Source organism: Oncorhynchus gorbuscha, linkage group LG07, assembly GCF_021184085.1.
Source record: "Oncorhynchus gorbuscha isolate QuinsamMale2020 ecotype Even-year linkage group LG07, OgorEven_v1.0, whole genome shotgun sequence".
NCBI lineage: Eukaryota > Metazoa > Chordata > Actinopteri > Salmoniformes > Salmonidae > Oncorhynchus > Oncorhynchus gorbuscha.
The window spans coordinates 65,831,130-65,857,392 of NC_060179.1; the positions used below are offsets into that span (position 1 = coordinate 65,831,130).

At 42.5% G+C, this 26,263-nt stretch overlaps 1 protein-coding gene across 1 annotated transcript in view; it reads left to right on the forward strand.

Annotated features, from left to right (window-relative positions):
• si:ch211-216b21.2 (heparan sulfate glucosamine 3-O-sulfotransferase 3A1) overlaps positions 1–26,022 on the forward strand; it is a 61,427-nt gene extending 35,405 nt beyond the window's left edge. Inside the window, exon 2 of the mRNA XM_046355286.1 lies at positions 25,098–26,022. Within this exon, the coding sequence (XP_046211242.1) occupies positions 25,098–25,719 (622 nt within the window). The 3' untranslated portion in view covers positions 25,720–26,022. The remainder of the gene's footprint in view (positions 1–25,097) is intronic.
• The last annotated feature ends 241 nt before the right edge of the window (positions 26,023–26,263 follow it).

Below are 26,263 nucleotides of genomic sequence, written 5' to 3' on the forward strand. Positions count from 1 at the left end.
GCCGGTTTTAGACATGCTAATCTGAACCCCTCTCCAGAGCATCTTTTAGAAGGAGTGATGGCAGGATGGAGGGGAGGGTGGAGGGATAGAGGGGGATGGAATATGAGGGAGTGGAGGGTGAGGAGTGGGGGGATGGAGGGTGAGGAGTGGGGGGATAGAGGGTGTGGAGTGGGAGGATAGAGGGAAAGAGATAGATAGAGAGAGAGGGGTGAGGAATGGTAAGGGCTCGCGGTGCCTGCTGTGTTTTGGCACACAGATGAGGAGTGTGATGTGATGCTGCCAGTTCCTCTTTGTATTCTCAGGGCTCAGAGAGTGGGAAGGGGAGCAGGAGTGAGAGGGGGAAGGGGGGCAGAGAGAGGATGAGGGAAACAGCAGGAGGGAGGGGGAAGAAGAGAGAGAGATGGAGAGATGGAGGGGGAAAGGGAAGTAGAAAGGGAGAGCAAGAGAGAGAAAGAACAGACAGAGAACAGAGAGATCATGAAGACAGTGTAATCAGTTTAACACCTCTCACTCCTGTGCAGTGCCTGATGCTTGACTCTCATCCCTAAGCCCCCCCCCCCCATCTCTCAATAAACAATAACTCGAACAGATGGGCCATGGGCTGATGTGCAATATGTTATCTCAACAGTTTTTCCGTTGAGCTAGATACATATTAGCATCTACATCTACAAAGCTCACTTATCAATATCATATTATCTTCAAATCTAGAATCTATTGTTGCATTGTGATTGCTGTGGGATTGAAACATGCATGCTCTGTGACATATGATACACAGAGTAGATTTACACTATTGTGTTATCATTCAGAAAACCTGAAAGAAAAGATAAAGTTTTCTGAGCAAAAAAAAATCTACATTTATTCCTACATGTGACAATATGTGATGACTTGATGACAATCCAATGAGGTGCAGAAGTTCTTTCAGGAAGTGGAGAGACTTGAACTCATAGTGTGAGATACAGTGCCTTGCGAAAATATTCGGCCCCCTTCAACTTTGCGACCATTTGCCACATTTCAGGCTTCAAACATAAAGATATAAAACGGTATGTTTTTGTGAAGAATCAACAACAAGTGGGACACAATCATGAAGTGGAATGACATTTATTGGATATTTCAAACTTTTTTAACAAATCAAAAACTGAAAAATTGGGCGTGCAAAATTATTCAGCCCCTTTACTTTCAGTGCCGCAAACTCTCTCCAGAAGTTCAGTGAGGATCTCTGAATGATCCAATGTTGACCTAAATGACTAATGATGATAAATAAAATCCACCTGTGTGTAATCAAGTCTCCGTATAAATGCACCTGCACTGTGATAGTCTCAGAAAACTTGACAGAAAAATTGATTTACTTGTAGGAACCTTTAAAGAAGCATACTTGATAGGTTTTGAGCATATTTTGTTTTTATTTATATTCAAAAATGTAGTTCTTTTTGATGCCTCAGGCAACGTTGTGCAGTTAGGCTACTTTTCAGGGCAATATTGTGCTCAATGAAAGACATACATGTATGTAAAATGATGGCCTTAGTCAATGTTTTTGCCAACATATCCACTGACATTCACAGGCGATGGACATATGGACATTCTATCAGAGAAAGTAGCCTAACGGAGCAGTTAGGATCATACACTCTGATAGTGAGGACAGTGAGCTTGAGGACAGTGACAGTGAGGAAGAACGGACCCCAGAATCAGGTTTGAGAGACAGTGAAATATCTTCTTATGAAAAGAGTGCTTGTTTCTACTATATTTCACTGAATAATTGTACTGAAAAGATCAGATTTTCCTTGGTGTTTCAATACCCTAATGGAACAGTGTTGCCCTGAGGCCACAAAAAAAAAGATGGTTGTGGGGAGTAAAAAATACATCTTTATATTATTAATACATGATCAGAAAGCATAAATCTTCCCAAAAATAGGATGGAAAAACATTTTTTATGAATAAAAGCTAAATGTGTGCGGGGTAGAGGGTTATTGTTGGACATAAAAGACTGTAAAAACACCAGCACATCAGCTCCAAGTGATTTCAGTTTTGAAAATCTGTTCCAAAGTAGACCTTTATACAAGGTTTGAAATTGTCGGTTTGAAATTATTCTGCTTTTGTCAAATATTATATCTGTTTGGGCTTCTTGAGGTCAATTTGCAGTCAACAAATCATTTGTAATTATGTTCTGGCCCCCTGACCATCCATTCAAAAGAAAATCGGGACTCGGCTGAATCTAGTTTATGATCCCTGACCTGGTATATATTATCTGGTGCACTTATTTTAAAGAAGTGCACTATATAGAGAATAGGGTGCCATTTGGGACGCATTGACCGTTAACTGTAACCTACTACTTTACCAGTAGAGTCTTGGCAGCTCCTTTACTCAACCTCTCCAGGCTGGGATGCTACTTGACTAATTCTGGACTCCTCTCCTAACTTTTGAAGAGAACAATGGTTCCTTTTACAAGACCCAAGCTATTTTAGTGAATCCCAGGCTTTCGCAATCAGATCTCTGGGTGCCAGGACCCCTGGGGCTTTCCTCTTGTCAAGTAGCTAACTACGGGCCTCCCAGGTGGTGCAGTGGTCGAAGGCACTGCATCGCAGATGCTAGCAGTGCCACTAGAGATCCTGGACCAGGCTCTGTTGCAGCCAGCTGCGACCGGGAGACCTACGGTGCGGTGCAAAATTGGCCCAGCATGGTCTGACTTAGGGGAGGGTTTGGCCGGCTGCGGTGTCCTTGTCCCATCGCGCTCTAGCGACTCCTGGGCACATGCACGTTAACATGGTTGCCAGGTGCACAGTGTTTCCTCCAACACATTGGTGCGGCTGGCTTCCGGGTTAAGGCATTGTGTCAAGAAGCAGTGTGGCTTGGTTGGGTCGTGTTTCGGAGGATGCATGGCTCTTGACCTTTATCTCTCCTGAGTCCGTACGGGAGTTACAGCGATGAGACAAAACTGTAACTACCAATTGGATACTACAAAAATTGTGGAGTGTGTTTTTATATAACATAAATAGCTAACTACAGTAGTGGTGTGTGGGTTTGTGTGTGTGTTTACTATTTATAGCTAACACTTATTGTTCAACTACTTGATTATTATGAGCAGATTTGCCTGTAGCCCAAACCACGCTTGTGGCAGAGAAAAGGAGGATTCAAATGATGGATGGAGTCAATGTATTGAGCTTTCTACCATATGTGACTAACAGATAAAGTGCAGTCTGAAGCCCTGTCTAATTTATAACCTGGAGCTACACACACACACACACACACGCACGCACGTACATGCGCACACGCACACACACACACGCACACACACACACACACACACACATAGACACACTTTCACACACAGACTGGTGCTACTCTGTTTAGTATATATCCTGATAGCTTAGTCACTTTTACCCTTACCTGCATGTAAATATTACCTCAATTACCTCAACTACCTCATACCCCTGCACATTGACTAGATACCGGTACTCTTTGTATATCGCCTCGTTATTGTTATTTTATTGTGTTCATTTTTCATTATTTCTTTTCTGCAATGTCTTACTTTTTAACTCTGCATTGTTGGTTATGGGCTCGTAAGTAAGCATTTCACGGTAAAGTCTACACCTGTTGTATTCGGTGCATGTGACAAATACAATTTGATTTGACGCACACACACTGTCTCTCTCTCTCTCACACACACACACACACACACACACACACACACACACACACACACACACACACACACACACACACACACACACACACACACACACACACACACACACACACACACACACACACACACACACACACACACACACACACACACACACACACACACACACACACACACACACACACACACCTGATGTGCATCCCAAAGTTCCCTATATATAGTGCACTACTTTTGAGCAGATCCCTATGGGGAACAGGGTGCCATTTGGGACGCAGGCAAGCTATTCCAGGTTCTACTGTTATGTCCTTGTTAGAATGTCAAACAGATACAAGTGAAAACCGAATACAATAAAGGTTAGAAAGTAGTTTAGTACTGTTGATTGTAGGTAAGCCAGGGTTGGAACGATACGCAGTTTATCATTATGTGTTTACTGTTTATAAGGGGATGGGGAGAGTGCACAGGGTTTGATAGCGACCACAGTAGGCTAACATAATGTTTGGTTAATAGTGTTTTGAATAAATAATTTAATGTAGTGCAGATGTGAATGCCATACACATATAGTATGAATTTACTATCATATAAACTCTTGTAAGGATACTCTTCATACATTTGCAACTACAGTTTCAGTCGGAAGTTTACATACACTTAGGTTGGAGTCATTAAAACTAGTTTTTTCAACCACTCCACAAATTTCATGTTCACAAACTATAGTTTTGGCAAGTCGGTTAGGACATCAACTTTGTGCATGACACAAGTCATTTTTCAAACAATTGTTTACAGATTGTTCACTTATAATTCACTGTATCACAATTCCAGTGTGTCAGAATTTTACATACCATACACTAAGTTGACTGTGCCTTTAAACAGCTTGGAAAATATTCAAAAATTATGTCATGGCGTTAGAAGCTTCTAATTGGCTAATTGACATCATTTCGGTCAATTGGAGGTGTACTTGTGCATGTATATCAAGGCCTGCCTTCAAACTCAGTGTCTCTTTGCTTGACATCATGGGAAAATCAAAAGAAATCAGCAAAGACCCCAGAAAAAAATGTGTAGACCTCCACAAGTCTGGTTCATCCTTGGGAGCAATTTCCAAACGGCTGAAGGTACCACGTTCAGCTGTACAAACAAAAGTACGCAAGTATAAACACCATGGGAGCACGCAGCCGCCATACCGCTCAGGGAGGAGACGCGTTCTGTCTCCTTGAGATGAACGTACTTTGGTGCGAAAAGTGCAAATCAATCCCAGAACAACAGCAAAGGACCTTGTGAAGATGCTTGAGGAAACAGGTACAAAATGATCTATATCCACAGTAAAACGAGCCCCATATCATTATAACCTGGAAGGCCGCTCAGCAAGGAAGACGCCACTGCTCCAAAACCGCCATTAAAAAGCCAGACTACGGTTTGCAACTGCACATGGGGACAAAGATCGTACTTTTTGGAGAAATGTCCCCTGGTCTGATGAAACAAAAATGGAACTGTTTGGTCATAAATACCATTGTTATGTTTGGAGGAAAAAGGGGGAGGCTTGCAAGCCGAAGAACACCTTCCCAACCATGGAGCACGGGGGTGGCAGCATCATGTTTTGTGGTTGCTTTGCTGCAGGACGGACTGGTGCACTTCGCAAAATAGATGGCATCATGAGCGAGGAAAATTCTGTGGACATATTGAAGCAATATCTCAAGACATCAGGAAGTTAAAGCTTGGTCGGAATGGGTCTTCCAAATGGACAATGACCCCAAGCATACTTCCAAAGTTGTGGCAAAATGGCTTAATGCAAATCTGTGTCAGATTTTTTTTTAAAGTTACGGAAAAAGTCAACCATGCAATAATCTGAGTACAGCATTCAGACAACAAAGCAGCCAAAAAGATATCTGCCATATTGTGTAGTCAACATTATTCAGAAATAGCATTATAAATATTCACTTACCTTTGATGATCTTCATCAGAATGCACTCCCAGGAATCCCAGTTCCACAATAAATGTTTGATTTGTTCGATAAAGTTTATCATTTATGTCCAAATAGCTTCTTTTGTTAGGGTGTTTGGTAAACAAATCCAAACACGCGTTCAGGTCCAGCCTAACGCCGGACGAAAAGTTCAAAAAGTTATATTACAGGTCGTAGAAAATTGTCAAACTAAGTATAGAATCAATCTTTAGCATGTTTTTATCATAAATCTTCAATAATGCTCCAACTGGAGAATTCCATTGTCTGTAGAAAAGCAATGGAACGAGAGCTAACTTTCTCGTGACCGCGCCTCACGAGCCTTTGGGACAGACACCTGGCTCAATCCCCTCTCATTCGCCCCCACTTCACAGTTGAAGCCTCAAACAAAGTTCCTAAGACTGTTGACATCTAGTGGAAGCCTTAGAAAGTGCAATATGATCCCATTTACACTGTATTCTGGAATGGCAAAGAGTTGAAAAATTACAAACCTCAGATTTCCCACTCCCTGTTTGGATTTTCTCAGGTTTTTGCCTGCCATATGAGTTCTGTTATACTCACAGATATCATTCAAACAGTTTTAGAAACTTCAGCGTGTTTTCTATCCAATACTACTAATAATATGCATATATTAGCATCTGGGACAGAGTAGCATGCAGTTTACTCTGGGCATCTTATTCATCCAAGCTACTCAATACTGCCCCCCTGTCACCAAGAAGTTAAGGACAACAAAGTCAAGGTATTGGAGTGGACACTACAAAGCCCTGACCTCAATCCTATAGAAACTTTGTGGGCAGAACTGAAAAGCACGTACGAGCAAGGAGGCCTACAAACCTTACTCAGTTACAGCAGTTCTGTCAGGAGGAATGGGCCAAAATTCACCAAACTTATTGTGGGAATCTTGTGGAAGGCTAGCCGAAACGTTTGACCCAAGTTAGCAATTTAAAGGCAACGCTACCAAATACTAATTGAGTGTATGTAAATTTCTGACCCACTTGGAATGTGATGAAAGAAATTAAAACTGAAATAAATAATTCTCTCTACTATTAATCTGACATTTCACATTCTTAAAATTAAGTGGTGATCTTAACTGAAAGGGAATTTTCACTAGAATTAAATGTCAGGAATTGTGAAAAACTAAGTTTAAATGTAATTGCCTAAGGTGTATGTAAACTTCCGACTTCAACTGTATATGAACATGGACAAATCAATGAAGAGTGTTCCCTTTTTGTACCATTGATTGAGGCATTTTATACAGAATTATACTTGTCTGGTAATAATGTCCTAGCCTGGGTACCAGACATGTTTGTTCTGACATTCCACCCTAAGGAGTGGCAAGGAGTGGAATGTCAGCACAAACAGGTCTGGTACCCAGGCTAATAAAATCCTGCTTGAGTTGGTTTACCTGGTCAACACAGCCGTAGCGCTTGAGATGAAGAACATCCCAGAGACTTAACTAGCGTCTAATGCTCTTTGTGTGTGACATCTTCTAGAGTCCACTCACGTTTCCTGGCGCTGCTAACTGCAGTGAAACGATCATCTCGGATTTTACAAGGCCTTATTTAATAGGGCCTCTATACGCTGGAATACCTATTAGATCATAGAGGAAGGGGTTGGGAGAGAGGAACCACAGAGCAGTGGCCAGGGTAGAAACCCCTCTACTGAACCATTCAAAGGAGCAGAATTGGCTGAGATTCAACTTCCAAACAAGCCTTTATATTCTCTTACGCCCCAGTCATGTATTCAGTGAACCCCCTAAAACATAGATGATCAAAGAGGCTGAAAGGCTGAAAACACACTGAAACACACGAAACACATAACACTGAACCACACTGAAACACATCATACTGAACCGCACTGATGCATGTCATTCTGAAAACATAACACTGAACCCCGCCACAGTCAGACATGAAGCTATGAGAGATGATTGGACAGTCTTACCCCCAACAACATTCAACACAGCGTCCAGCAGCAGCAAAGTAAACAGCAGCATACATACAGTGGACACGACTTGTATTTCCTCAATATAAAGATCTACTGTGGATGTAAAAGTGCCAGAGTGCATCACATTGTAAACGAACGAGGAGGAGGATTGGATTGTCTTTTTGCCAGCCCATCATTTTACGGCCGTATTTACAGCTGTATTCTAGAAATGCACTTAGGGAGGTTTTAGAGAAAACAGAGCTTGACTCACAGAGGCGTAATCTCCTATCAGACTTTCAGTTAGCTCTAATATTTATAAATCACCAGCTTTTTGTGGGGCTTCGCTGCTTCTTTTTCTTCCTCTCTCTCTCACAAGTGTCAACATCAGCAACATACGGATGGAGGTTGGGATGGACGATCTGTGCGAGCAAAAAATTGGCTTAAAAAGGATATATTTCACTGATAGCTTATAGTGGCGGTTAGATACATTCACCAAAGACTGGAATGGAATGTTTAGATTGAATATTTGAGTGGGGTGGAAATCACCATGGTAATGGTCCAAAAGACAGAAGCAGTGTCCTTTTGTCATGGGTAATTATAGAGGAGCAGCCTTCTACTAAGCCTTCATTTTGGCTCTGAACAAATTCCCACTTAATTATGCTTCCATGTGTTTGACACAACTTTATTTGAAAATCACGTAAAATTTAAACTCTCCCTCTGTGAAACAGGCTCAATTTGAGGGACTCAATCTCTGTGAGGTTTCCACATAAAATGTCAGCTACTATTCCAGAGGCTCAAGAAAGAATCAGGATCCAAGTGGAGATGCTATCAGGTCCAAAATGAATTGCATCCTTGATAAAGATGACTAAAAAAGACTCAAATAAATCACACAAATACTGAACTATAATGAATGCATGCCACATAATTTTTTAAAGAAAATTATTTAATATTACTACAATTGCTTAGGAAAATGTATTTTGCGCAACAATAAATACATTAAAATAAATAAAAAGATGGGGTCAAAATGATTGGCACCCCTGTTATCAATACTCCAGCACCCTCCCCCTGCGAGGATAACAACACTGAGACGTTTTCTAAAATGTCATTGGGGGAGATATTAGACCATTGCTCCATACAGAATCTTTCCAGATACTGTTCTGAGTATTTGTAATTCCTTGTTAAATATATATATATTCTCTGAGCATATTTATTAGGGTCACAGATTTCCTCCTGGGAAGGAGAGGTGGACCAAAACACAGCGTGGTTATAGTTCATGGTTCTTTAATAAGAAAACTCAAACATGAACGAACTACAAAACGGTAACAGTCCTAACTGGTGCATAAAACACAAAGACCGGAAACAATCACCCACAAAATACCCAAAGAATATGGCTGCCTAAATATGGTTCCCAATCAGCGACAACAATAAACACCTGCCTGATTGAGAACCAATCCAGGCAACCATAGACTTACCTAGACACCTAAACTGAACACAACCCCATAAATCTACAAAAAACCCTAGAGAAGACAAAACACAAAAATCACCCATGTCACACCCTGGCCTAACCAAAATAATAAAGAAAACAAAGATAACTAAGGCCAGGGTGTGACAATTAGTATAAAATATATGATTATTTTTTACCATAACATTTTGCTCATCTTTATCAAGGGTGCCAGTAATTTTAGACCTGACTATGCATAGAGTGACGTCTTATATTTTAATTGAGCGCATGCACAAGAAGCACCTAGAAGCTGACGCTGGGGAAATACAATACCTTGAAAATGAGCTTGGCCATTAAGCCTCCATTTTAGGTGTCTTATCTTTCTCAAGCCGCTGAGACCCTAAAAACTGACTTGGCGGAAAGAAACAGACAGAAGAGTAGTGCTGTTACTGAAGTTGATCCCCATAGCTCTGTACCGCTGCCTCCCTCCACTCAACCATCTTAAACTCCCCACAACTCTGAACAAGTGGGTCAGAGCACTATTAAAAAGTTGTGTGTGTGGGGGTGCGTGCGTGCGTGCGTGTGTGCATGCGTGCGTGTGTCCATCCCATGTCTTAGAACCTGCTAAAAACATACACTACAGACCCAGATATTATACACATCCATTAAATCAATCCCTGTTTGTTCTGCTTGTTTTTCAGGTTGTTGTGGGGTCACAGTTGAAAGGAATGAAACCTGAATTGAACTTGTCAGTCCTCAGTCACACTGAACTCAGTTGAATGCTCTTTCAGTTCATGTACTGTAGCCTAGTTCAGCTTCCCCATGAGAGAGAGGAGAGAGAGAGAGAGGAGAGAATGATCAGTGTGAGACCTCGGTTGACTTGGACAGTGCATTAGGCAAGTTTACTCTCTCTCTACAGTGGATGCTGAACTCCAGTCAAATGGAAACAAATCAAATCAAACTTTATTTGTCACATGCGCCAAATACAAGAAGTGTAGACTTTACCATGAAATGCATACTTACAAGTCCTTAACCAACAGTGCAGTTCAAGAAGAGTTAAGAAAATATTTACCAAATAAAATAAAGTAAAAAAAGAACAAGTAACACAATAAGAATAACAATAACGAGGCTATATACAGGGGGCACTGGTACCGAGTCAGTGTGGGGGGGTACAGGTTAGTTGAGGTAATTTGTACATGTAGGTACGGGTGAAGTGACTATGCATAGATAATAAACAGCGAGTAGCAGCAGTGTACAAAACAAATGTGTCAATGTAAATAGTCCAGTGGCAATTTGAATAGTTTTTCAGCAGTCTTATGGCTCGGGGGTAGAAGCTGTTAGGGAGCCCTTTGGTCCTAGACTTGGCGATTCGGTACTGGTTGCCATGCGGTAGCAGAGAAAACAGTCTATGACTTGGGTGACTGGAGTCTTTGACAATGTTTTGGGCTTTCCTCTGGCACCGCCTATTATATACAGTTGAAGTCAGAAGTTTACATACACCTTAGCCAAATACATTTAAACTCAGTTTTTCACAAATCCTGACAGTTAATCCTAGTAAAAATTCACTGTCTTAGGTCAGTTAGGATCACCACTTTATTTTAATAATGTGAAATGTCAGAATAATTGTAGAGAATGATTTATATCAGATTTTATTTCTTTCATCACATTCCCAGTGGGTCAGAGGTTTACATACACTCAATTAGCATTTGGTAGCATAGCCTTTAAAATTGTTTAACTTTGGTCAAACGTTTCGGGTAGTCTTCCACAAGCTTAGCCAAATAGATTGGGTAAATTTTGGCCCATTCCTCCTTACAAAGCTGCTATAACTGAGTCAGGTTTGTAGGCCTCCTTGATCGCACACACTTTGTTAGTTGTGCCTACACATTTTCTATAGGATTAAGGGCAGGGCTTTGTGATGGCCACTCCAGTAACTTGACTTTGTTGTCCTCAAGCCATTTTGCCACAACTTTGGAAGTATGCTGGGGTCATTGTCATTGTCCATTTGGAAGACCCATTTGCGACCAAGCTTTAACTGATGTCTTGAGATGTTGCTTCAATATATACACATACTTTTCCTCCCTCATGAAGCCATCTATTATGTGAAGTGCACCAGTCCGTCCTGCAGCAAAGCACCCCCAAAACATGATGCTGCCACCCCTGTGCTTCATGGTTGTGAATGTGTTTTTCGGCTTGCAAACCTCCCCCTTTTTCCTCCAAACATAACGATGGTCATTATGGCGAAACAGTTCTATTTTTGTTTCATCAGATCAGAGGACATTTCTCCAAAAAGTACAATCTTTGTCCCCATGTGCAGTTGCAAACCGTAGTCTGGATTTTTTATGGCGGTTTTGGAGCAGTGGCTTCTTCCTTGCTGAGCGGCGTTTCAGGTTATGTCGTGATAGGACTCGTTTTACTGTGGATATAGATACGTTTGAACCTGTTTCCTCCAGCATCTTCAAAAGGTCCTTTGCTGTTGTTCTGGGATTGATTTGCACTTTTTCGCACCAAAGTACGTTCATCTCTAGGAGACAAAACGCTGGTCCCATGGTGTTTATACTTGCGACCTATTGTTTGTACAGATGCACGTTTACCTTCAGGCATTTGGAAATTGCTCCCAAGGACGAACCAGACTTGTGGAGGTCTACCATTTTTTTCTGAGGTCTTGGCTGATTTCTTTTGCTTTTCCCATGATGTCAAGCAAAGAGGCACTGAGTTTGAAGGTAGGCCTTGACATATATAAACAGGTACACCTCCAATTGACTCAAATGATATCAATTTGCCTATCAGAAGCTTCTAAAGCCATGACATCGTTTTCTGGAATTTTCCAAGCTGTTTAAAGACACAGGCAACTTAGTGTATGTAAACTTCTGACCCACTGGAATTGTGATACAGTGAATTATAAGTGAAATAATCTGTCTATAAACAATTGTTGGAAAAATTACGTGTCATGTACGAAGTAGACGTCCTAACCGACTTGCCAAAACTATAGTTTGTTAACAAGAAATTTGTGGAGTGGTTGAAAAATGAGTTTTAATGTCTCCAACCTAAGTGTATGTACCACAGTGATGTACTGGGCCGTACACACTACCCTCTTTTGCGACTTATGGTCAGATGCCGAGCAGTTGCCAAACCAGGCGGTGAAGCAACCGGTCAGGATGCTCTCGATGGTGCAGCTTTAGAACTTTTTGAGGATCTGGGGATCCATGCTAAATATTTTCAGTTTTTCTGATGTGTTGTCGTGCCCTCTTCACAACTGTCTTGGTGTGTTTGGACCATGATAGTTCGTTGGTGATGTGGACACCAAGGAACTTGAAACTCTCGACCCGCTCTACAGGAACTAAACTTGGGGGGACTCTTCTATCCTCTATTCTGTCTGCGTCCTTAATGGCACCCTATTCGCTATGTAGTGCACAACTTTTGACCAGAGACCTATCAAAAGCCCTACCAAGAGCCCTGGTCCAAAAAAAGTGCACTAGAAAGAGAATAAGGTGCAATTTGGGATGTGGACTCTCCTCTCTTCCATTGTTCAATGTCTAACAGTTTTTTAATGGGATGGCTCTAGTGTATAATGTAGGTTCTATTTCTCCCCACCTCAGTCTCTCTCTCATCCTATAACAGTTATAGTGAGGAACAATTCACTAGCAGGTTTCTGAAAAAGATAAGCCTTATTTGCACCCTTACGCAATGAACTGGGGACTTACACTCAGCACCAGGAAAAGTGGTCTGCTTAAAACACTGTTGATGAATTTAGAAGAACATACTGCAAAGCTAACTATAAAATATTTACTGAACCGCATGGTGGTAGTTGATATGGAAGAAGGAAAAGGGGACAAAAAAGCACTCAACTCTCACCAGCACCAAGAGCACCTAGTGGGGAAATGTATTTGCACACGAATTGAGAAAAAAATGACTAAGTGTTGGCTGTTTTTGTTTCAATGCATGGTATTATTCTAACACTCCGCTCAAGGACAGATAGGGCTCTATTTTCTTCTATATCCCTCCACAGTTTATGACTTTTCTAATATTTTGAGTTAGGGTGGGACATTTTGTTTTATTTTTCCTTGCTTCTATTTCAGGTGGTAGCCAGACAAAACCCAACCCATGAAGGTTTAGCTAAACTGGTGCAGAAAATCAGAAATCCATTTGACAATGGTGATTTTCCAATGGTGCTTTTCTCTGCTCTGGTGTGGTCGTAATAGGGGCGGCAGGTAGCCTAGTGGTAAGGGTGTTGGGCCATTAACCAAAAGGTTGCTGGATCGAATCCCAGAGCTGACAATGTAAGATTGTTGTTTTTCCACCGAACAAGGCAGTTAACCCACTTTAGGCCGTCATTGTAAATAAGAATTTGTTCTTAACTGACTAGCCTCGTTAAATATATAAAAATATATTACGTCAGTTTTGCAACCTATGCTTCACTTGGCTTTTTATTAGATTACTGCAGAAGTTTACATCATTGAGGGAATAGACACCAGAAGGTACTTTGAGCCTTGGAGTGTGTGTGTTTATGTTATGCCTCTAAATTTGGTGACAAACTGAGCAAACGGAGCTGTTTCTTTTTTGCTCATTTGGTAGTCAGACAGCCAGCCCAAAGGGATTAACAACAGTTTTTAAAGAAATGATGTTCTTACAACAGAGCTTGTTCAGCTGTAGCTTTGAAGTGAAGGACGTTGCCTTGACTGTGCTCAGACTGTTTCTTCCTACATCTTACAGGTAATTTGACCTATATCATCACAGCAAAATAGGATTTGAACATTTAGTCCATAACGTCACTTGATCGCTGGTTAGTGCAATAGTTTTAATATAACCGTGTGTTAGTGTGGGTTTTCAGTGGATTTATCTAAATCATGAAGCTCATCTGCATTTCCCGTGGTGCAGGAAAAGTCTCAGCAACAAAAGAGTGATCAAATTGAGATCCTACATCTGTACCAATTTGTTTCCCTTTACCAGTTATCTCAGCAGTTATTGCTGTCCAATATGTTGATATTTTATCCCACTAGTCTTGCTGGTATCCCTTCATGACCCCACATAGTTTTTATCAAAACCTTGTTGTCGTTTTCTCAGAGGAAAGACTAACGGAGGTCCTGTCCTCCCTTTTTTCCCAGGAAGAGATGAGTCTCTTATCTAGTAATTGTGTCACTCTCCATAAATGACTTCCGACCTCTTAAAATTCCCATGCATCACCCCAACCCCCCACAATTCCCATGTGAGTGATTCCATAAGAAACCAGGACAACAAAATATTTTTACTAAACTGAATCCATAGAATGGTCCTTTGGAGGAAGGATTTTTGACATATAGTTGACATTTATATCTAAAAGCATAATTGAGAAATAATCAAAGTTGGCATATTTATGACATTTTGATCTTACCCGGGCCTCCTTTAAGACTCCATAATGTATCATCTGTAGGTGCTACAAAGCAAAACATTGGGTCATGTTAAGCTTTAAAGCTTGCTCTGTAATATTAGTAGTTTTTGATTTCAATACCATTGTTTTAAACAATTTATGAATATTGCAAAATATAAACATGTATATGAAAAAAGAAATGGGGGGGGATTTGTCAATTTTTTAAAAGGGATACTACGGTATTTTGGCAGCGCACCTACTGATAAAACATTATGGAGTTTTAAAGGAGTTCTGGGTAAGGCCAAAATGTCATAAATATGCCAACTTGATGAATGGGCAAGACAAAATATTTAAATGCCTCTGAATGGGGTATGGTAGCAGCTGGCAGGCGCACCATTTTGTGTCAAGAACCGCAATGCTGCTGGGTTTTTCACGCTCAATAGTTTCCCTCGTGTATCAAGAATGGTCCACCACCCAAAGGACATCCAGCCAACTTGACACAAATGTGGGAAGCACTGGCCAGCATCGGCCAGCATCCCTGTGGAACGCTTTCAACACATTATTTGGTTTTCCTCAGTCAGTCACTTGAAAAAATACATTTGGTTTCAAATGAGCATCTGGTAGAACTGAGCCACCCACAATCAAGGTGTCACAACTTGAAGCAGATCTGCCTGCAGAATATATCTCTCTAATGCAATCTAATGAGATAATGAATTAGTCTTTAATGACCTACGATTTCCTCAAGTTGTTTACCAAAGGGCAGAGGGGACATCAGTAATAGCTATGTGGCTTGGACAGCTACACTGCATGGCAATGTGCACCCCGGGAGGGAGGGGAAGCTAAGGTTTGTGTCCTATTCCCTATATAGTGCACTACTTTTGACCAGAATCCTGTGGGGCCATATAGTGAATAGGGTGGACTTTGTAACACAGTCAGGGGGATTTTGAGATATAGATCACAGGAGGGTTAGTAGTAGAGGAGGGGAATGGACAGGGGAGATTATAAATACGCTAGGGGAATAAAGAGCAGGTGAACAGACAGATCCCAGGGGCATGGAGCTCTGGAGCTGACAGGGGCAGGAGGAGGGACACTAAGCCCAAACGGAGAGCAGGATTTGCGGTTAGTCTCACACCTGTAATCCCCCGACCCCAACCACCATGATAAATGGCTGGATCTCTCACCACCGGAGCTGTTGGTGACAACCGTTACCCAGTACCATAGTTTACTTTCTACACCAACCACTGCCACGAATTGCAGCTACAGTATATAAAAATAACCATGGGATGGAATGAAACAGGGAGTAATTCTATTATATAGCTCGCTCACCTGTCCTTTTATTTTGTCAGTCGTTAGAGATTACAGTTGGAATCCCCGATGTTTCAGTGGAGTACATAGAGTTAAACAGTTGTTTCTCCATCTCAAACCATAGCCTACTACTTTAACTCCCCTCTCACATCTCCTATGCCAGCCCAGCCCAGTCCCAGTGCCTGGGGCGTTTGCTGGCCCCAGGGCCGGTTGAGGTGCTACATTGTTACCAGAGGGTTTGACAGAGCTGTAAAGTAGCAGGCCCAGCGAACAGGAGCAGGCAGACATACCAGCACACACAGCAGTCAATTCTCTAAATCACTGCCCCCAACCCCTCCCCATGCTCCATCCCCCTCCTGACCTCAGCTTGAGACCAGTGACCTGGAAAATGGCTGCTGAGCAGAGCTGCGGACACAGAGCCAAGCGCTTCCCCTCCTCTTCCCTCCCTGCAGACAGCAGAAATATTCAGCCAATTACCAGATGATTATCTGGTCACAACACCAGCCACAGCGGCCGGGTGGGAAACACTCTGGGAGTGGATGAGTGGATGTACAGCATGCTTGGCTGGCTGTCAGCCTCCCTCCACACTGGAAGGGAATCATTAATCAAAGGCTTCTACATGGGGAGAAGTGGACCTGGATGCCCACACCACTAGCCTTTTGGCCATTATACCTCCATTGACATACATGTACAGATATAGGATCTTAATTTGACCTGTATTGTCGCAGCAAAATAATCCTACAGGTTTTGAGCATTTATGGCTTCCTAGTGGCGCAGCAGTCTAAGGCACTGCATCTCAGTGCAAGAGGTGTCACTACAGTCCCTGGTTTGAATCCAGGCTGAATCTCATCTGGCTGTTGTTGGGAGTCCCATAGGGCTGTGCACAACTGGCCCAGCGTCATCCGGGGTATGCCGTCATTGTAAAAAATAATTTGTTCTTAACTGACTTGCCTAGTTAAATAGAGGTTAAATAAAGTCCATAATATTGGTGGTTAGGCTATTAGCTGGTCAAAATGAGGCTACGTGAAACTGTAATACTGTTAATATAACTGTGTGTTAAAGAAGGTTTTCAATGAATTTATGTAAATCTCAGCAACAAAAGAATAATCAAAGTAAGATCCTACATCTGTAGAAGTAAATGAGGGATCCCCTTCTTCACAGGTCCCCAGACACACATTCATTTGGGCCAAATATTAGTCCCAGTCCAACCCCAGACCCTTTCATTCCCCAGCACCTTTCTGATTCATATGGGATAAAGCAGAGGGATTTGCTCACTTGCTAGTTTTGTTGTTTTGTTACATTGGATTGGGGAAACGAAAGCCGTGATGCATCAGACTCCTTGTGCCAAAGTACTCTTTTTTATAGACAACCTTACAAAGGACTCATTGACTGATATAACAGGGAATGGTCCCCCCAATGAGTGTTGGCAGGCTACATTGCCTAGTTAGTAGAACCATATGAGTGTATTCTCTCAGAGTACAGTTTATACCATGTTCTGTTGCACATACTGTACCTCCTCCATGAAAACAATGTTGGTTATTTGTTTGCACTCTCATAAATTTACCCCTCAACCTTTGTCATTTAACTTTTCGGATTTTGGGGCGACACCATAAATCGTCAAATTTGCTTTCCACTTTCCTCTATATCTATGTTAGTTTTAGCATCAAAATTGAAATAGAAAAAAAGGTTAGGCTTACATAATGTATATCTTTATTCAGTTCTGCTCTGTAGTCACGTTGTTTCACGAGCGGAAACCTGCTGCCTGTATGTCATGCATCAGTGTGTATGAGTAGTCCTATTCTAGCAGCGCGAAGAAGATATCAAAGCAGCGCTGTGGAAGCACAGTAAATCTCAGGCACTTGGAAGGTGCCTCGTTCGTTACATCACCTAAGCTGACAATAAAGTTTCATTAGAAAGAACTGCATGCGGTTCCTGTTGGAATGGAAATAAATACTCTTGTATAGGCCACATAAATCAGAGCCGCTCTCTGCTCTCTTCCCTGGTCTCTCCTTTACCGTGGCCAACATGAGTAAAACATTTAAACGTGTTAACCCTCGCAAGGCTGCCGGCCCAGATGGCATCCCTAGCCGCGTCCTCAGACCCTGGGTCTCGACCGCACCCTGTGCAACTGGTGCCTAGACTTTCTGACAGGCTGCCCCCAAGTGGTGAGGGTAGGAAACAACATCTCCACCCCGCTGATCCTCAACACTGGGGCCCCACAAGGGTGCGTTCTCAGCCCTCTCTTCAAAAGTATTCACCCATCAATCAAAAGTATTTAAAAAGCCCTTCTTACATCTGCTGATGACACAAAGTGCTGTACAGAAACCCAGCCTAAAACCCCAAATAGCAAGCAATGCATGTGTAGAAGCACGGTGGCTACGAAAAACTCCTTGCTTGCTGTTTGGGGTTTTAGGCTGGGTTTCTGTACAGCACTTTGTGATATCAGCTAATGTACGGAGGGCTATATAAATACATTTGATTTGATTTGGTTGTAGAGGGTGCAACATGTCAGCACCTCAGGAGTAAATGTCAGTTGGCTTTTCATAGCCGATCATTCAGAGTATCTCTACCGCTCTTGCTGTCTCTAGAGAGTTGAAAACAGCAGGTCTGGGACAAGGTAGCACGTCCGGTGAACAGGTCAGGCTTCCATAGCCGCAGGCAGAACAGTTGAAACTGGAGCAGCAGCACGACCAGGTGGACTGGGGACAGCAAGGAGTCATCAGGCCAGGTAGTCCTGAGGCATGGTGCTCGGTTTCAGGTCCTCCAAGAGAGAGAGAAAGCGAGAAAGAAAGAGAAAAGAGAGAGAAAAGAGAGCGAGAGAGAGATAATTAGAGTGAGTATACTTAAATTCACACAGGACACCAGATAAGACAGGAGAAATACTCAGAGAAATATAACAGACTGACCCTAGCCCCCCAACACAAACTATTGCATTTTAAATACCGGAGGCTGAGACAGGAGGGGTCGGGAGACACTGTGGCCCCGTCCGACAATACCTCCGGACAGGGCCAAACAGTCAGGATATAACCCCACCCACTTTGCCAAAGTACAGCCCCCACACCACTAGAGGGATATCTTCAACCACCAACTTACCATCCTGAGACAAGGCCGAGTATTACCCATGACGATCTCCCCATCGGCACAAACCCAAGGGGGGGCGCCAATGCAGACAGGAAAATCACATCAGTGATTCAACCCACTCAAGTGACACACCCCTCCTAGGGACGGCATGGAAGAGCACCAGTAAGCCAGTGACTCAGATCCTGTAATAAGGTTTGAGGCAGAGAATCCCAGTGGACAGAGGGGAACTGGCCAGGCAGAGACAGCAAGGGCGGTTTGTTGCTCCAGTGCCTTTCCGTTCACTTTCACACTCCTGGGCCATGACTGCGTGGCTTGATTACCAACCACGACGAGACGGCCTACAGGAAGGAGGTGAGGGCCCTTGGAGTGTGGTATTTGTAAACTAACCTCTCACTCATTGTCAACAAAACAAAAGAGATGATCGTGGACTTCAGGAAACAGCAGAGGGAGCATCCCCCCCCATCCACATCGACAGGACAGTAGTGGAGAAGGTGGAAAGTTTTAAGTTCCTCGGCGTACACATCACGGACAAACTGAAATGGTCCACCCACACAGACAGAGCCTCTTCAACCTCAGGAGGCTGAAGAAATTTGGCTTGTCTCCTAACTTTTACAGATGCACAATCGAGAGCATCCTGTTCGGCTGTTTCACCACCTGGTATGGCAACTGCTCCGCCCACAACCGCAAGGCTCTCCAGTAGGTAGTGCGGTCTGCACAACGCATCACCGGGGGCAAACTACCTGCCCTCCAAGACACCTACAGCACCCAATGTCACAGGAAGGCCAAAAAGATCATCAAGGGCAACAACCACCCGAACCACTGCCTGTTCACCCTGCTATCATCCAGAAGGCGAGGTCAGTTCAGGTGCATCAAAGCTGGGACCGAGAGACTGAAAAAGAGCTTCTATCTCAAGGCCATCAGACTGTTAGACAGCCATCACTAACACAGAGTGGCTGCTGCCAACATACAGACTCAAATCTCTGGCCACTTTAATAAATGTAATAAATTGATTTAATAAAGGTATGTCATTTAAAAAAACGCCATTTTTATAAAGTCTACATATCCTACATTACTCACCTCATATGTATATACTGTATTCTATACCATCTACTGCATCTTGCCTTTGCCGCACGGCCATCGCCCATCCATATATGTATGTACATATTCTTATTCACCCCTTTACAATTGTGTGTATAAGGTAGTCGTTGTGAATTTCGGAACTAGAAGCACAAGCATTTCACGACACTCGCATTAACACTTGCTAACCATGTGTATGTGACCAATACAATTTGATTTGATTTATTGTCCTCCCAGACCTGTGAATTGATCTATCTGGGTTCAACTTCAAACTCTCTCCCCACTCCATCCTCAGTCTGCACTCCTTGGGAATACATTTAGAGATGTCTTTATTTCTTTAGAATTGCAGAGTCTATTTAAAATATAAATCCTCCTTACTCGGAAATATTCATCGAAGCCGAACATCTGGAAAGTTCTGCTTTGTAGAAGAAGAGGAACATGGTTATGGCTAATAGGTGTCTGTTCACATGACTACATTTGTTAGGGGACCTATACTATTCTAACTGTAATCACCACAAAGGTTGCATTCCAAATTCCCATTTATTCCCTTTATATTACACTGTGCACTACTGTTGACCAGGGCTATTTGGGCTCAGGGTGCCATTATGGACAAACGCCTATATCTGATGCTTCAGTTGAGGAGCTGGTGGATAACCTCAATGAACCACAGTCTCATTCCTGTACTCTGCACCTCCGAGGGGAGCAGACCATAAACCAGGGTGATAGCCCTGCCTGTAAAGGAGATGGACTAGAGATAATGTGAATGGAAAGAAAGCTTGTTCCCTGCAGTTTAGCCCCTCCTCCTTTCCCCCTTATCCCCCCCATAGGTGTGCTGCCTCACATTGACACTGAGAGGACTGGGGTCAGGTGTCAGTCAATGTTGGGGGTGCAGTGCGAATGTCAGAACACAGGAGAGCCTTGTAGCCCCCTACCCCCATCAACCACTTCCTTCTCGTGTTGGCTTACTTCTTGCCTTATCAACCCACTTCCTGTCTCTCTGTCTGTCACCATGGTAGCCCTGACCTTGTGACATGAGGCTGCCAGGTTAGAGTCACTCAGGATGCTCAGGCTCTTTTCCCTGGATGCATCTGCACCCCTGTACTTCTGTGCTGGGCCTAGAAAGGCAGAAGAGGCATCATAAACCATTGATTTCCACTTTAAAGATGCACTATGCAGAAATCTCTACACCAGTTCCTGGTTGCTAAAATTCGAATAGTCTTCCTAATTTCAGTTTATGTGACAAGACAAGCAAGTATCATGTGAAGAATCATTGCACCATCTAAACCACTGTGAAATATATTTTCCATAAAAAATATTGTATTTTCAGCTGTTTGAAGCTGGTGTACAAAAACAAAAGTTAAAAACACAAAAACAAAACTTAAGAATGTGAAGCAAAGAAATAGTGCACATAGAACTGATCTACCACTTCTTAGACTTGTTTTCAATGAGAATGACAGATCTATAATACACATTTCTCTGTGAATTTGGTCAGGTCATCCAAAAAGTGACATATTGTAGCTTTAAAATGTCAGAATAGATTTTGAATTTGAACTACAAAAATGTCCATTAATTATAATCCACATAATAATTCACATTTCCTTTTGCTGTAGGATTATTTTCCTGCTTTAGCAAACTGGCTCAAATTAAGTTCCTACATCTGTATAGATCTTGGCAGAAAATGTTAAACACATTTAGGTGGAACCCAGAAGACATTGCCCAAATTGAAGGTGGTAATGTTTTGTGTGAAACCAAATCCTCTGTTTTCAGACTGGATATTTACATATACAGTACCAGTCAAAAGTTTGAACACAACTACTCATTCCAGAGTTTTTCTTTATTTTTACTATTTTCTACACTGTAGAATAATAGTAAAGACATAACAACTATGAAATAACACATATGAAATCATAGAGTTATTAGAGTTCATTAGCGTTACCAGCCTCAGAAATGGGCAATTAACTGCACCACTGTGCCTGTTATCAAAGGTGGCTACTTTGAAGAATCTCAACATATTTTGATTTGTTTAACACTTTTTTGGTTACTACATGATTTCATATGTGTTATTTTATAGTTTATATGTCTTTACTATTATTCTACAATGTAGAAAATAGTAAAAATAAAGAAAAACTCTTGAATGAGTAGGTGTGTCCAAATATTTGACTAGTACTGTATATCTACTTTTCCAGTACAAGTGCAAGAAGAAAATATTGGAGAGAAGCATAATTGCGTAGTAAATTCATCCAGTACACAGTCTGACAGTTGGCGTCTCTCAGAAGCCCTCTCCCTCAGATGCCTCTTGTCTCATTTAGCTGCATGGAGGTTAAACGGGGCATGATTGTTTACCTGTGTATTCGGGAGGCAGAAAGACGGTGGTGCCCATCCCATTAGGAAAAGGACAAGTTTGTTGGCGGTGGACAGCTGTGTATTTTTATTTTGTTCAATATGGTGGTAGCTGAGGCCTATTTGCTGCTATTTGTCGCTTTATAAAGAGCCTGAGATTGAAAAGATGAGTAGCCTAACCCTCATTCTGTCCTCCTCTCCTCTCATTCTCCCTCTCCTCCTCTCCTCCTCTCCTACTCCCCTCCTCCCCATTCTGACCAGCCAGGGGACCTGAGAGAGGCTGAGCCCTCCTCCCTCCCCTCATACAGCTCAGTAGTTCTGTCATGGCCAGTAAACTGCGTCTGCCATGGGAGCAGCGCGGGTAGGCGACTTTGTCAGCACACACACACATACACTGGGCTTTAAGCAGAATTGCACCAGCAGAGAGATAGAGAGAGCTAGGATAAATAATTGAAGTGTGCATTCTGTACTTTGGTGAATTTTAAAGCTGTATTCTGCAGAGGCTGTAAATGTCGGGGAGAAGGAGACGTTAATGATTCATGGGCTGCTTTTATCTGCTTTGGTTCAGGTCACTGTCCTGAAGGAACTCAGGGCATCGGGGAGAGGGGGAGAGGCAGGAAAGGTGGGGTGTCATGACCGAAAAGATTAGCCTGTTTCTCGCCTCAGTGTGTTTGTGTGTGTGTCAGTTCTCAGTGAAAACCGCGCCCGCACAGATGACATTTTTGCCAAAGAAAACGTTAAACCAAATATTATGGCTGAGCTGCCTGCCCAGTTGAACTTTTTTGCTATAAATATTTGAGGTGAAATTTATGGATATTTTTTTATCACAGGGATTTAATTTCCAAAAATGTGTTCCAAATTATGGAATAGGGTGCCATTTGGACACACCCCTATAGTCCAACACATTTAGGAAAATGTGCCTTTCTGACAGCTATACCTTTATTTAAGTAGGCAAGTCAATTAAGAACAAATTCTTATTTTCAATGACAGCCTAGGAACAGTGGGTTAACTGCCTGTTCAGGGGTAGAACAACAGATTTGTACCTTGTCAGCTCAGGGATTTGAACTTGCAATCTTTCAGTTACTAGTCCAACACTCAAACCACTAGGCCACCCTGCCGCACATAAGATTTCTCTTTTCCAAATGAAGTGTCCAATAAATGTGATTTTGAAACAAAAACATAACAATTATCACAATGTTATGCGTTAAAATTCTACCACTTGTAATTTCTCAATATCTAATGAATAACAACATGTGGATATATCCAGACAGCAATGAATCAAATCGTGGTTCTAAAATACTCTATTAGATCGCGTTCCATTCTCTGATTCAGGTTAGCTTTATAAACATATTGTTCCACTGCTGCTTATCACAAAAGAAGCATCGTTTTTTCCTGCTGAGGAAATGTTGTTAACATAAGTTTAATATGTTTTTTTAATTTTTTTACTAGCGATACAGTTACGCTATTGGGATTAACATGGGTAACCGGATCCCGGGACTGTCAAATGAAATGACAGAAACTGGGAAATTAGGCCCTTCAAATGTTTTCCTCCAATGTAACACTAATGCAATTCCACAAAATACATAACATGCACGGCAACAGATTAGCCAAAATGTGATAACGTTATCCTAACAGGTTGTTTGCATAGAAGCATTTAGCCTAGCATATTTACTTCACACAAAGTCACCATTAATTCAAAGCACACGTGTAATTGACACTGAAGGACTGCACACACGACCCAAATGCAAGTAATAAACCCTGCAAGGAAACCTAGAGTATAGACTATAAACGCGTGTGCCTCTTTGAGCAGTCATTGTGACTCTTCAGACAGTCACACATTTGATAGGCCTACGCACAATTCACTACATAGGCATCTCTGTCACAGACATTCAATCTGTTAAGTGTTAACAACTCAGAGAGGCATGAGGGAAAATTCAACTTTCCTTTCCTAGAGCTATTTCTATATCCAGTCCCATTCCCACTGAAATCCAAAATCCTGACTCCTGTCTCGCTTGAAAATTCCTAACTTTATTCTGTAATCCATAGTTTGCAATGCATTATCAAAGCACGTCTCTCGCCTTTGCATGTCAAAATACCAGTATAACGTGTCCGCCGATTCTCTGCGATGTCTCTTAGGCCAATTTGCTGCCCATATGAGAGCTTCGGTACAGAATGTATGGTCAACAAACGGGATGATAGTACAATAGACATGGATATATTTTTTTAAACAGTTGGTATAGTTTAAGATACCTTAAACTATTTCCTCTCTTCATATCCTCGTTTTTCATGAGCTGATCTGCTATCTGTATAGATCATCAACTCGATTTTGCCAAATATAGGAGATATTCTGTCATTCGTTGAAGGAGGTTATCTAGCAAGCTTGGCAACTTTGGTCATTTGACTTTAGTTTGACTGACGTTACAATGTTTGTATGATTTGACAACGCTATACTCGGGGTGCGCTCTGTGTCGAGATAGCCTACTGCTGAATTATTTTTTTGATTTTTTTGATTTAACCTCTATTTAACTAGGCATGCGCTGAATTATTTAAGGAAGATGATAAAGCTTGGATTTTACGAACGGCCTGTTTAGCAATTCACAACAATGACATTTGCGATCAAAGATAGTTACTCTATCATTACAAAATATGTTTTATTTTCTCTGAAGATCTCTGGGATTCCGTAGCCCTTTGGCTGCATTAGGAAACACTTGGAGAGACATCCGTTCCCTCGCTCTACACAACTGTCAATACTCTCAGAGAAGTGGTTGAGTGTAGGTGCTGATGTGATACTGTACATTCCACCCTTGCTTCTCTGGCTAGTAGTAAAGCTTGCCAACATACTATAGCCGCCTGCTAAGGAATAAAGTGTTACATGTGTTTTGTATTTTCTCAGTCTCACATTTGGTGTGTTTTGAGCTGTGTTATCATTGTCAAAGTTTATATGTAGTCATTAATTTGCTTCTTATCCTATCCATTTCTTCTCCACTCCTCTCCTCAGGGAGCTGATGCCCAAGACCCTGGAAGGCCAGATCACCATGGAGAAGACCCCCAGCTACTTTGTGACCAGAGAGGCCCCGGCCCGGATCTCCGCCATGTCCCGGGACACCAAGCTTATTGTGGTGGTGCGGGACCCCGTCACCAGGGCCATCTCTGACTACACGCAGACGCTGTCCAAGAAGCCCGACATTCCCACCTTTGAGAGCCTGACCTTCAAAAACAGGACTACGGGGCTCATCGACACATCCTGGAGCGCCATCCAGATCGGCATCTATGCCAAGCACCTGGACAACTGGCTGCAGTACTTCCCCATGGGTCAGATCCTGTTTGTGAGTGGAGAGCGTCTGATAAGTGACCCGGCCGGAGAGCTGGGCCGGGTGCAGGACTTCCTGGGACTCAAGAGGATCATCACAGACAAACACTTCTACTTCAACCAGACCAAGGGCTTCCCCTGCCTCAAGAAGGCTGAGGGCAGCAGCAAGCCCCACTGCCTGGGCAAAACCAAAGGGCGGACCCACCCCAACATCCACCCAGAGGTGGTGCAGAGGCTACGGGACTTCTACAGACCTTTCAACATGAAGTTCTACCAGATGACTGGACAGATATTTGGTTGGGACGATTGACTGGGCCTCAAGTACTGGATGCTCAGTGGAGAACACTGAGGACTATTGACAATACCAAATTACTGTGCGACATCCACAATACTAAGCCTAGAAGCAATATTTGTCAATGAGAGAGAAGAAAGTAGCCTAATCTGCTCTTACTGGGAAGCCAGATATGCAATATGTTTCACTGTGTTACGTATTCCTGTCATGCAGGTGAAAGAGGACCCAAAAGCGACTTGGCGAAAACAGAGTCTTTAATCCAGTAAAGTGAATACAATCAAAAAAACACAACTTTCACTCGAAATGACGAGGACAAACTGGAGACTCGATCTTGAACAGCAGGTGAACAGCAGGTTGCCTCGGGAAGGCACTTGAACCAGATGGACTCAGACACCTGCTCACCACGCAGCATCTGAGGAAAACACGACACGACAGGGCGATACACAAACACAGCACGGTGAAATCTAGACAAGGAACCGACAGGGCAGAAACGAATAACAAGGAGAGAAATAGGGACTCTAATCAGGGAAAAGGATTGGGAACAGGTGTGGGAAGGCTAAAT